At 41.9% G+C, this 13,652-nt stretch overlaps 1 protein-coding gene across 1 annotated transcript; it reads right to left on the bottom strand.

Annotated features, from left to right (window-relative positions):
- Nucleotides 1-3,310: 3,310 nt before the first annotated feature.
- LOC135197651 (platelet glycoprotein Ib alpha chain-like) lies at nt 3,311-3,781 on the bottom strand. Its single transcript, XM_064224670.1, has one exon. It carries the CDS (start codon nt 3,779-3,781, stop codon nt 3,311-3,313), a length of 471 nt encoding a protein of 156 aa, XP_064080740.1.
- Nucleotides 3,782-13,652: the final 9,871 nt, after the last annotated feature.

Here is a 13,652-nt window from a genome sequence, read left to right as displayed (position 1 = left end):
ACAAGGACTTAAAAGATTAGAGAGAGAGAGAGAGAGAGAGAGAGAGAGAGAGAGGAGAGAGAGAGAGAGAGAGAGAGAGATTTTGAAATTTAAATTAAATAACTAACTTTATTTCTAGTTTACATTGAGAGAGAGAGAGAGAGAGAGAGAGAGAGAGAGAGAGAGAGATGGTACGTCTCCTTCGCTGAACACAACTGCACCAAGCAATTCACATCAGGTGTTCAAAGTACTGGTGACATTCAGATGAGAAGATACGAACGACAATCATTTATATATTGAAAACATTCAATTCTGCATAAAATGACTGGGAGTATTTAAACGGGCTTTCTAGGCAATTACCAACATCGGGATCCTAATATATGGAACTCAGGAATTAATAAACAAAACCGGATGTGAGGAATAGGTGGTGGAGGTATTAAAACGAATGAATATGGAAGTAAGCTCTATAGAAGGATGGAAAGAGAAGGAAGTGGAGACAGATAAGAATGAGGATAGGAATTCATTCATGGTTCTTAATTACTTTGCATTCTGGCCACTTGGTGTGATTTAGTCTCGTAAGAAGGTAATTGAAATGTATTCTTGCGTGAATATTTCAACTTTTTTTTTCATCGAAATTTGTTCGGATAATATACCTCCTAGAGACCAAAATATGGATGCATAGACAAATATCTTTAAAATGGTATAAATGATATTATAAGCGAGAAAGGCAAAACTGATATTATTCGCTACACGTATCAAATCTCTAAGGAATACCACAAAATAATGGATGATAAGACATTAGGATTAAGTCAGTAAATGATTTCCTTTCCTGATGAGGGGTTTCATGTTTCCTTATTAGTTACATGAATTTTACGTTTTATGAAACCAAAATAGTCTTAATTCGAGATCTCGAAGAAATTTTTCGTATTTATGTGTCCTTCTGAAGTCAAAATGATAATTTTTTAAATAATTATTTCATGTATTCATTTAATTACTTTCAGAAGGATATATTCTCTTGGACTGTTTCCCCCTCAAAATTTTATTTGTAGTTTCTAAATATACTCAAGAGAGAGAGAGAGAGAGAGAGAGAGAGAGAGAGAGAAGAGAGAATTTTTAATGCAAAACAAAACATCGAAGTGGATATATGTTTCAAACGTGAAGGTGAATGACTCGTATATGAATATAAAAGGCGAGCAGAGATCAGCAAAGAGTATCCGTGATAATCAAATTTACATTATTCAATAGTTATAAGAGATATTCAGTTCCAGTTTCGTTCAGAAGTTGCAAGAAAATGTTCTGTCTCAATTTTTATTATATCCTTTGAGAACCCTAGCGAAATATTTTCAATATTCCTCTGCAGCTTTGAAATTTTAAACGTCATAAATGGATGTCATTATGATGTGTATTGATAAAATGAAACAGTTGTATTCTAATAACCAATATACATTTTCTAAAATGTTTGAACGATACAGAAAACTTGATTAAACCGAAAGAACTTTAGCGAAATTTTTACTTGTTTTTTTCTCTCTCTCCAACTATGAAATGCTGATTGCCAGCCCAAGTTGATGATGACATCCTCGACATATCGTATCTTCCTTTATCATTGATTTTCAAAAGGAAATTCACTTCTTTCATCAACGAAATAACGAATCACTTCTTTAAATCACTGATTCGGCTCTCGAATCTTTTTTTTTTATCTTCTTCTTTTTCCCCTTATGACGCAAAGTCAGTCTGAAAAGCAAAGCAAAAGCACGGGACTCTCTCTCTCTCTCTCTCTCTCTCTCTCTCTCTCTCTCTCTCTCTCCAAGTCTTTCTCCCGATTATGATAATGAGTCACTTCGTTAAAATCGTTTCCATTCGAAGTGGTTTTTTTGTGTGTGTTCTGAAGGATCCATGATCGTGATTCCGTAAGTTAAGATGACTGTATATATATAGTATATATATATATATATATATATATATATATATATATATATATATATATATATATATATATCTATGTGTGTGTGTGTGTGTGTGTTTTATTTATATATTCGTTTTTTACTTCCACGAATATTTTCCCCAGTGACTACTACAGCTGATTTTTTTGCCATAAACAAGATAATATAGTCTTCTCTCTCTCTCTCTCTCTCTCTCTCTCTCTCTCTCTCTCTCTCTCTCTCTCTCTCTATATATATATATATATATATATATATATATATATATATATATATATATATATATATATATTATCACATATATATATATATATCTATATATATATATATATATATATATATATATATATATATATATATATATATATATATATATGTGTATATAGTATATATATATATATATATATATATATATTATATATATATATATATATATATATATATATATATATATATATATATATATATATATATATATATATATATATATGTATATATGTGCCATAAATTCATATATATACATATATATTCTCCTCTCTCTCATTTGTGTGTGTGTGTGTGTGCGTGTGTATGGAGTTTACATATAAAAATCTCCGTGTATGATAAAAATAGAACAACAATAATCTTAAGTTGTGGACATAAACTCATCTAAATAAAAAAAAAAACTAATTAATTGGTCCATGAGTTGCAAATGTCAGTGAAAATTTAAAAACAATTTTATTTCAGCTCGTGATAAACACAGTGAAATTTACGGTGAGCCAACTTACGTATTATTACACAATTAAGCAATCGATTTTTGACATATTGGGTTAATGAAAAATATTTCGGGGACAACAACTGGTTTTTTAAAGACTGTAATCATGTTAATGGGATCAAGGATCCACTCGTGATGAAATCAAATGTTCTGACCTCACTGTTACCTTTTCTTCTAAAACCTTTTCAAATGACAAAACATGAAATGTTCGGAATTTTATCTGTATTCAGAGTTTTTCTTCTTTTTACGTCTCTCTCTCTCTCTCTCTCTCTCTCTCTCTCTCTCTCTCTCTCTCTCTGTACGAGATGAGCCCAAACAATTGTATCACCTTAGACGAAAGCAAGCAAAACACTTGTCAAGTAAGGACTTATTTATATCCTGGATACAAGCATGGATTATATCCTTGTAAGGTATAGCACTGGATAAGGCATCACATAAACAAGACGAATAGCCATTAAACTTATAACACAAGGCGCAAAAACACCTGCATCGCTCTCGACGACCGTAAAACATCTATTAGGGGAACACTTGCTCATTACCCGCGGGCATAAATTGCATCAATTCCGGGGAACGTAACACTTTGGATGGGCAGCGTCGTAACCTTTATCATTAAGACGAAGAGATCAATAAATTGACAAGATCACAACCCACCAGTGGACAGAGGAGGAGCTGTTTGGGAGTGGGTGGGGAGTGGTGGGGGTAGGTGGGAATCATGTCGCAGGGTGTGGACTGTGGTGGTTGTGGTGGTTGTAGGGGATTGTGCGGGTGTGGGGAATGTGGGAGTGATCTGGCTGTGAGGGCTTTGTGGTGTGGTGGCTGGGGGGTGTGAGGGCTGGTAGCTGGGTAGCTGTGGTGGCTGTGGGGGTAAGGTGGCAGTGAGGGTGGGTGACTGTGGGATGGTGGTGGTGGCTGGGGGTTGAGGTGACTGTGTGGCTGGTCGGTGGCTGGCTGTGGGGGCCGTGGGGTTGCTTTGTGGGTTGGTGACTATGGGGGCTGGTGGGTGACTGTGGGGGTATGGCGGCTGTGGGGTTTGGGGTGGCTGTGGGGTGTGGAGTGACTGTGGGAGTGACGTGGCTGTAGGGTCTGTGGGAGATGTGAGGTGGTGGATCATTAGGTTACGAGGGATAGAGTGTCTGTGGGGATGGGGTCAGTAGTGGTGAGAGAGACTGTGGGGGTGGGGAGAGTGAGAGGTGGTTGAAAAAAGCTTCCGATGAACTGAGCAAATGAACCCAGACTTCAATTTGGCCCTTCCCCCAAAAATAAGTGATTGCAGTTGTCCAAAGAGAAGGCAAAAAATGGACTCAATTTACTTATCTCCTTTGATGCAGTTAATTAGTTACAATCTCGGTATTATTATTTGCGTAGCCGACTTCCGTATTCTAAAGGTCATGCAGAAATGAGAGAGAGAGAGAGAGAGAGAGAGAGAGAGAGAGAGAGAGAGAGAGAGAGAGAGAGAGAGAGAATTTTGTTCTCCCCTTCAATTGGGAATGATATAAAAACCATACTATATGATTTTCATTGGTGTATAAAAATTGATTATAGGTCATTGGCACATGTTTTATTCAATTTAATATTACTATTATTTTTCATGATTACTATCATTAATGGTAGTAGTAGAAGTAGTAGTTGTATCAGCAGCAGCAATAAAGAGTAACTTTTAACTACGAAATCCTACAAAAAATAAATGACCAAAAGGGCAAATTGATCTATGTATTAGAGGTAGAAAAATCAAAGTTATGAAATGTAGAAAACCATTATTGAAAGAGAATGATATAATTTTTGCAATACATGGAAAGAATCCATAAAGAGTAAGTAACAGACATCAAGCAAAATATGAAGACATTAACGAGTTCTTACCAAAGTGACCAATTAAGAAATGAAACTGTTCATTTAATAATTACTATTTTAAAGGATGAAACCTATTCACCTGGAACACACCCACCAAAGGGGTCATGGACTTGTAATTCAAACTTCTAAAGAATATGGTGTTCATTAGGAAGAAGTAAGACGAGGTAAAGGGAAGGAGGAGACCCCACTTATTAAAAAAAATTAACAAACAGATAAAAATGTATCAAAATACTAATGAAAATGCGTATTTGTCACTATTGCCCATCGAAGACCAATTACTTCGACAGACGTTGCCTTGGAATGGAAGATTGGATGGAATATAGTTTTAAAATTGCTCGCCAGAGTTAAAGACTTCAACTTCTTCGTCTTCTCCTTCCCAAGGAATTTCGGATAAGATTGTTGACCTTAGGTAAACAGTCTGGGGAAAAACAACCAGCCTGAAGGCATTTAAACCATTTGGGGTAGTCGTAAGCAACGTCAGCATGTTGCAATAAGTCTTCTCTCAATGTCTGTTGCCACAGGGGTGGTTTTTATTTTCATTGGGTTATGTATAAATTATTTTTGCACATGATTACGCAATGTTTTTTTGTGGGGTTATATATTTTTTTTTTTACAATACTCAGAAAGTCTTATTTTATCGTTGTTTTTTTTTTGCTCTCTCTCCGCTTGGAGAGAGAGAGAGAGAGAGAGAGAGAGAGAGAGAGAGAGAGAGAGAGAGAGAGATAAAAATCCCAAACCTCTATGATAAAAACACCGAACTTATATTAAGCACTCAAACTATCTGAGAAGGACAACAAATGATTTATTTAACCTTCTGAGTGACGTGTATTCCGAACCTGTCAATCACAGTCTAGGATATTTTCAAAGCTCTTAATTAAGGTCAGAGCCTGAGGGAGTGGCTCTGTAATACAACTGTTTTGGTGGGTTGGAGTCGGCTGTCAATGGGGATGGAGATAATGACAGAGATGAAGCTTAGCGGAGAGAGAGAGAGAGAGAGAGAGAGAGAGAGAGACGAGGGATAGGGAAAGAAAGCTAATGTGAGAATAAGAGATGAAGCTTAGCGGAGAGAGAGAGAGAGAGAGAGAGAGAGAGAGAGAGAGAGAGAGAGAGAGAAGATAAAATTAATGTGAGGACAGCATAGAGAGAGAGAGAGAGAGAAAGAATGGGAGGGATAAGGAAAGAAAGTTAATGTGAGAATAACAGAGAGAGAGAGAGAGAGAGAGAGAGAGAGAGAGAGGAGGGGTAGGGAAAGGAAGCTAATGTGAGAATAAGACACACACAGAGAATATGTTTATGAGTGAGAGAGAGGGTGAGAGAGAGAGAGATATGTCATTGGGGATGGAGATAATGACAGAGATGAAGCTTAGCGGAGAGAGAGAGAGAGAGAGAGAGAGAGAGAGAGAGAGAGAGAGAGAGGTAAATAAAATTTATGTGAGCAGCAGAGAGAGAGAGAGAGAGAGAGAGAGAGAGAGAGAGAGAGAGAGAGAGAGAATGAATGGGAGGGGTAAGGAGAGAAAGTTAATGTAAGAATAACAGAGAGAGAGAGAGAGAGAGAGAGAGAGAGGAGGGGTAGGGAAAGGGAGCTAATGTGAGAATAATACACACACAGAGGAAATGTTTATGAGGGAGAGAGAGAGAGAGGGAGAGAGAAAAATAGAGAGAGAGAGAGAGAGAGATACGGAAAGGAAGCTAATGTGAGAAACACATAGAGGAAATGTTTATGAGAGAGAGAGAGAGAGAGGGAGAGAGAAAGATAGAGAGAGAGAGAGAGAGAGATACGGAAAGGAAGCTAATGTGAGAAACACATAGAGGAAATGTTTATGAGAGAGAGAGAGAGAGAGAGAGAGAGAGAGAGAGAGAGAGGACTCTCTCCTGGTGTCTATTCTGGGGAGATAAGGGCTCAGAAAGTATTATGAACCACATTACCCCAACTCGTGCATAAATTGGGTCGGTTTGGGATTAACTGTATGAAGTTCCTTGTCAGTGTTGATGGATATTTGATGGATGTGACCAAATATTTAGAATATAGTCGATCACCAACCCCCTCTCCCTCCCACCCCCCCCCCCCCTCTCTCTCTCTCTCTCTCTCTTCTGTATCTATTGAGTAATTACTGTAATTGCTGGCTTGGCTAACTTCTCATGAATCGTGTACGTCGTTATACATACAATGATCATCATCATCATGTGTGTGTGTGTCTCTCTCTCACACATATCTATACAGAAGAATGATTATTTTTCATCCTTTAAGTACGTCCTCCTTCCAGTGGTATACCTGTATTCTAGTTTCCTTCACTCATGATCTAATATTCACAAACATACAATTCGTCATATGCTCTACAGGACGATTAAGTGATAAATAAACCACGACTTAATTATTCCGCAGATATTAAATGATGAACAAAACCCTAAATAATCTACAAAACATCCACGAAATCAAACCATCGCAGACGAGACAGGAATATCTAACAAATACACTTCGACTGGTTATTAACTGCCAAAACACCCGAAAAAGATGTGGGCCTTCGTTCTTGTGCAAAGCCCAAACTGACATGAATGGTCGGCCCGGGGGATACTTACGCCCAAACTCGATGAGATCAGTGATTCTGATCTCTGCTGACACAGAAGTTCCATGAAAATTTAATGGGGCGAAGGTGAGAGAGAGAGAGAGAGAGAGAGAGAGAGAGAGAGAGAGAGAGAGCTCTCAACAGATTTCATAAAGTGGAAGTACTTTTAAAGAGAGAGAGAGAGAGAGAAAGAGAGAGGAAAAGAAAATTAATTTTAAAACAACAGAGAGAGAGAGAGAGAGAGAGAGAGAGAGAGAGAGAGCTTTCTCAACAGATTTTATAAAGCCGAGGTACTTCTTGAAAAAGAGAGAGAGAGAGAGAGAGAGAGAGAGAGCTCTCAACAGATTTTATAAGTCATAGGTACTTCTTGAGAGAGAGAGAGCGAGAGAGAGAGCGAGAGAGAGAGAGGGAAAGAGAACTCTCTAAACAGATTTCATAAAGTGGAAGTACTTTTAGAGAGAGAGAGAGAGAGAGAGAGAGAGAGAGAGAGAGCTCTCAACAGATTTTATAAGTCATAGGTACTTCTTGAGAGAGAGAGAGCGAGAGAGAGAGCGAGAGAGAGAGAGGGGAGAGAGAGAGGGAGAGAGAACTCTCTAAACAGATTTCATAAAAGTGGTAAGTACTTTTAGAGAGAGAGAGAGAGAGAGAGAGAGAGAGAGAGCTCTCAACAGATTTTATAAGTCATAGGTACTTCTTGAGAGAGAGAGAGCGAGAGAGAGAGAGGGAGAGAGAACTCTCTAAACAGATTTCATAAAGTGGAAGTACTTTTAGAGAGAGAGAGAGAGAGAGAGAGAGAGAGCTCTCAACGGATTTTATAAGTCATAGGTACTTCTTGAGAGAGAGAGAGCGAGAGAGAGAGCGAGAGAGAGAGAGGGAGAGAGAACTCTCTAAACAGATTTCATAAAGTGGAAGTACTTTTAGAGAGAAGAGAGAGAGAGAGAGAGAGAGAAATTTTCCTTGTTCTTTTCGCTTTGCACCCATTAGTTGCTTCCATTACTCCAGCCACTTCTAGAATGTTTATGCGACTGTAACGGCCGCAATGTTCCCTGCAACTGACTATCCCGAGCAAGAACTTTGTGTAATTCTACTCACGCGAGCAGATGTTTTATATATATATATATATATATATATATATATATATATATATATATATATATATATATATATATATATATATATTTTACGTATATAGGGCCTTGAGAGAAGCTAGATACGTAAACGGAAGTAATTTAGGGATTTCAAGAGGGATTGCTTTAAACTTACCGTAAGCTAAAAGTTATTATTAAGTTTCTTTAGAGGGAAGGTCGCCAGAAAACTCAGCTCGTTACTTAACACTATTTATTTACTAAAAGGCCCGTGCTGGGCTGGAGAAAGAGTAAATGATGGCTCCGTTGGGCCGTTATAGCTGGTTTTCATACACTTGGGTAATGCACACTTGCGGGCAGAGACGGCACGTGACTCATGGAATCTGGAAAAGAATCCCAGATTAAACGAGATAAAAGTAAAAAAGGAAAAATGACTTCTTGCTTTGATTAAGGCTGATTAATTCTCTAACATTGGGGAAGGTAAACTCGAATGGTTCACTGAGGTATGCACAAAAGCTTGTCTTTAACAAGTCACAAAGGGGAGCACGTGGCCCGATGAGGACAAAGGGCTTTGATGTAGAAGGGGTAAAAATGAGAATTGAAAATGAATTTAGCAGAGTCGTATGGTAGTAAAAGGTGCTGGGTTGAAGTTTACACTTTCAGACGTACCTTTATGCAATATTCTGTGTATCCTTGTAGAAGAATGCGGTCCGACCTCTGTTCAGGTCTGGGGTTCGTGTCCACCAGTACGTCGTGGGTAGGCTAATTTTGGGAGCTGGCAATTTGACCTCTGTCCGAGATCACGTCTCGCAGCCGACTGAGAGCGATACTGGTTGTTTTCGAATCACGGAGCTTCCAAAAACGCCTCGAGCATTGCCTGAAAGGTGGTAAACACAACGCCAGCAAATTGGGAAGGAAATATGGTCTTATTGTAGAAGTCCCTAAAATCCATCTCGAAGCCTAGCTACTCTTGTGACTTGCCTCTCTTACCCTAAGCTTCCGTCAGACCGGAAATATCATTCCTACGACTACCCCTACCCTCTCCCAACAACAGTCGCTTCAGAAGGCATGGCTGCTACTTTTATAATTAAATATAACTAAAACTCTGCTGGGAAGGCGAGGCATTATAGACGTAGCAGCTCCCCCTGTTAAGAAGGCATTCACTCCCTTTCGGGCGTGAAGGTCTTGGCTTAAATAAGTTGATCGCCTCGACTACCCAGTTCTCCTACTCTAACTTGAAGTTTTTTTGAGCAGTGATACGGCTGACTACAATGGCCTACCTAACTTATAGGCAAAGATGCTAAGTGTACTAACTTAATGTAGGATGTAATCTAGCCTAAGTAATAAACTACGGTTGTCTGTGACGACAGTCTACTCTACCCCTAGATAAGGTTACTTGAAAATCCTACTTGCTACTAACCTAATGCCCTGGTACTAAATTATTAGCCTAACCTACTCAATACAGTTAAATGAAGACGCAATCATTCCAGAGTGTGGTACGCACAGCAGCAGTTCAGCGACGGAATTGTTAAAATACATAATGAGAGGTAATGATGCGTTGGGGTATGATGAGTGGTTAATTTACCAGGAGGGAAATGCAATGAGGTAATTATATAAGTGAGGGGTTAGTATTACAATGGCTAGGGGTTAGAGGGTTAGTGCTACTGGCAGAGATCAGGCTGGCTACCTTCTCTGGGTAGGTGCCAGGATCATTTCTGCAAATGAATGCGACACTGTACCTCAGGCACAGGTGTCAAGGAGAGCATGTGGCTCTTTTGTGTTAGTTTGTTAATGATTGGTTACGTCCCTTCTTCTTCTTCTTCTTATTCCTCCAGGACCTGGCTATACCAGTCCTAGGAGTAGACGGAGGCACCGACTCTGGGGAAAGGCCAGGAATGCCGGCAGGAGCAGAGGGAGTGGTAGCCTGAGGGATTGCAGGAGACACCCTACTTCGGTATCTGCAGCAACCGTCGTAGAGGTGGAAACCTACTGCAGGGGAGCCCTCACTCCGGCTGCTGCGACAGCCGTTCAGTAAGGGGAAAACTCCAGGCTGACTCCTGGTCGGGCAGTTCCTGGTTTTCCAGAGGAGGTATGAAGGTTAGGTCTGCCGGAGGTTCATCCTCGAGCGACAGTGGTGAGGGTGAAGAAGACGGAACTAGTGATTGGCCATGGGCTGTGGTAAGCTCCATGCCTGTTGGAGGTCTCCTGTAGGAGGATCCTTGATAAGGTTAGGCGCCGGCGCTAGCTCGGGGCCAGGCGCAGAGGTCAAGTTCGGTGGTGGTGCTCTACGTCCGAGGCTGGACGGAGCTTGGCACTGCTCAGTGCTGCCAAGTGTACTGGCAGAGAGTTGAGGTCGACTGGACCTGTGGCGGGTACCGGAGGTGCAATACCTCTCAGCGTGCCCTTGGTTATGGGAGACAGAGGGTCCTGTCTCTTTTGGAAGGCTAAGCCTTGTGGAACTTTGGACAGTGTCCGCTGCACATAACTTGCTAGGGCACCTAGGCCAATTTGTGGAGTGCCCTATTACGTTACAGGTCTTGCACGGGAACTGTGAATGGTCAATCTCCCTCCTTGGTAACGGGGGAGACTGTTGGTGGACATACTTCCTAGAGGAAGTAGAATTTCGATGACTCCTTGCTTTGGAGTGATTTGTTGTGGGGTTAGGACCCCTAGGCTTTTTTGGAATGCGAGGGAGACTTCATGTCTTGCCTAGGAGGAGGTCGTAACCTCCTGGAATGTAGCTTGCAACTGCAAGGGTACAAACTCTGGAGAAGTGAGGTCTGGTGACCCTCATTGGACGGTCGGAAGGATCAGTTTAATGTGATTGATACCTTCAATGGTGATCAATCGACGTCTATCAACGTTAGCCCCTCGGGGAATTCTGTCTTCCCGTATCAGGGAGAACTTGAGCGCCAGAGTCGTCGTAGGCTCTGACGTGGCTTGGCTGATAATGACTTTGGAGGGGTGCGACTGTTATAGGGCCCTTAGCTGCTGGGGTTCCTAGTGAAGAAGGATTGGTGTGACGGCCATTGCGATGGCAGGAATATGGTGGTTTGCGCACCCTCCATAGTTTGGCAGACATGTGACCCTTGCGGCCACAGTCTCGGCAGAACGTGTTCCAGAACCTCTTCCGTGGCACTGGATGATAAGGCCGAGATGGCCCCACAGGTTGCGAATCTGCGGAGTCACCAAGGCTGGCAGTGTGCTCTGGCACAGGTGAAGAGTCCTTTCTGGCAGTGATGTGACGTGGGGAGGTTAAGGGAACCTCCGTTGAATCACCCTCGGAAGCAATTTCGGGGTTAACTGGTGGCTGGGGGCTTACCTCTTCCAAAAGGGAGGAGGTAGGCGGTAAAAAGGTAAAAGGCAGGCAGGATGCGGCAGGAATTTCTATCTCCGGCACTGGATCAGGACCAGGCTCACAAAATAGAAAGGATGTCAGGCTGACCAGAGACGGCGGGACTAAGGAGACAGTGGGTGCAGGGCTGGAAGCTGGCAGAGTGGCTGGAGCTAGGATACTCTCCTTACGGGCCCTTCTCCCGCTTGATGTAGAGTTCCTTCTCCTTGAGAGCGAGCTCATGCTTTCGCTCCTCTTCCCTTGCCTTCCTTTCTGCTTGTCTCTCTCTCTCGCTTCTCCGGCTTTTCTCGGGTTTTGGTTTTCCCTTTCTTCTTTTCTTGCAGGCGCGCGGCAGCCTGCTGCACCTTTATCCACTGGTCTAGTGCTGGTCCAGTGTAACCAGCCTCCTTGCCCAGAGTTATGAGGGCTCCGAGCTTCTCTAGCTCTCTGGCAAAGAAAGTTGCGGGAAGCAGGGGAAGACATTTCCCTTAGGCTGCAGTAGAGGCTCTGATGAAATGAGAATAAAGGCCAGGAAAGGGTATTGAATGGAATGGGAGTGCCTACTGTGGAAAGTAGCACTCACTTGGAAATGTGTTCTGCGACGTGGTAATGAAAAGTGAAAAGACTAGGTGCTCGGTGGCACTTTGTGACTGGCACTTCTGATGAGGTGGAAAAATCGAATGAAGTGTGCGGCGCACGTCACACTTACGGGCGTTCCCAACTTGGGAGACGTTGGAATGGGCTACCTGTAGGACCAATACAGGTGCACGGCACTTATGAGGAGGCGTTCCTTGGGCAGCACTAGTAGTGCTGGTATTGCGGCACTTTGGGGAGGCGTTCCCTTGGGATGATCCGAAAGATCACTGATCCTTGTACACGGACATTAATGAATTGGGCGTTCCGTAAGGACGGACACGCAGGTTTGTCAGCACTTAGGGCTGGTATTGCGGCACTTCTGGGAGGCGTTCCCTTGTTGAGTGTTCCGAAGGATCACTGACCCTTGTACACGGACACACTAATTATTTGGGCGTTCCGTAAGGACAGACACGCAGGTATAGGGCTACCTGTACGTCTGTACAGTGCGCAGGCATTATGAGGAGGCGTTTCCTTGGGCGCACTAGTAGTGCTGGTATTGCGGCACTTTGGGGAGGCGTTCCCTTAGGATGGTCCGAAAGATCACTGATCCTCGTACACGGACATTAATGAATTGGGCATTCCGTAAGGACGGACACGCAGGTTTAATGGCTACCTGTACGGCCTGTACAGGAGCAATGGCATTTATGGAGGCGTTCCTTGGAGCACTGGTATCGTGCTGGTGTGTCCCGGACACGACATGCAGTATACTTAAATATACTGAAGTGAAATGGCACTGCTCATGGCAGAGTGTAATAGTGGAGGAGAGAAAGTAAAAGGTGGGAGTACTTCAGCAGCCAGTCGATGGACAGTGTCAAGAATTAGTGGCACTGTAAAATGGTAAGACCTGACGTGCACTGGTGGTGGCCAGTCCTAAACTGGTAACGACTTCCCTGTTTGGAAGTAATGAATTGGCGTGGCACACTGTGCGAATTGTGCTTGCGGTATAACGCAAGTCTTTTGTGATAAAAAAAAAAAAAAAATGAAACAAGACCACTCGGGCAACGACAGGTAATGGAAATTTTAGGAATGCTCAGTCCCTCGCTGAAGTACTCGGTAAATGAAATAAATAAATGCTTGCAAACTGCAATGGACACAGGCGCGTACGTATCACGCTGTGTAAATGAAAGACCACAAGAGACTAAAATAATGTTAATTCTGCATGCTATAATTAATGGTAAGATGTAGTACTCTTGGCTTCGTGAATACTGTGTTCTGGTTTTCTCTCTCTCTCTCTCTCTCTCTCTCCCTCTCTCTCTCTCGGAGAGGGTGAAAAATGATATATGAATGAACTCCCTTATATTTGAATTGAACTACTAATGTTAGTTTAATATGAGGCAACTTGCGTTAAATGATTTACTTACGTTAACGTTTTTAATGAAAGAATTGCTTTTGGATAACGTTTTATGAAAATGATAACGCGCTCGTGTGAACGATTTTTACGTTAATGTTAGCGGCTTGCGCTTATGAAATGATTTGCGTTTCAATATGAATTTACAAAGACGCGTTTTACGTTAA

The sequence above is a fragment of the Macrobrachium nipponense genome, chromosome 23 (assembly GCF_015104395.2).
Source record: "Macrobrachium nipponense isolate FS-2020 chromosome 23, ASM1510439v2, whole genome shotgun sequence".
Classification (NCBI taxonomy): domain Eukaryota; kingdom Metazoa; phylum Arthropoda; class Malacostraca; order Decapoda; family Palaemonidae; genus Macrobrachium; species Macrobrachium nipponense.
Note: the sequence above shows the minus strand (reverse complement) of the source record. Positions and strands in the feature narration are given on the sequence as shown.

What these genes read in the sequence shown, in the direction of transcription:
- LOC135197651 (XM_064224670.1), bottom strand. Translation starts at nt 3,781, where the DNA reads ATGATCCACCACCTCACATCTCCCACAGACCCTACAGCCACGTCACTC.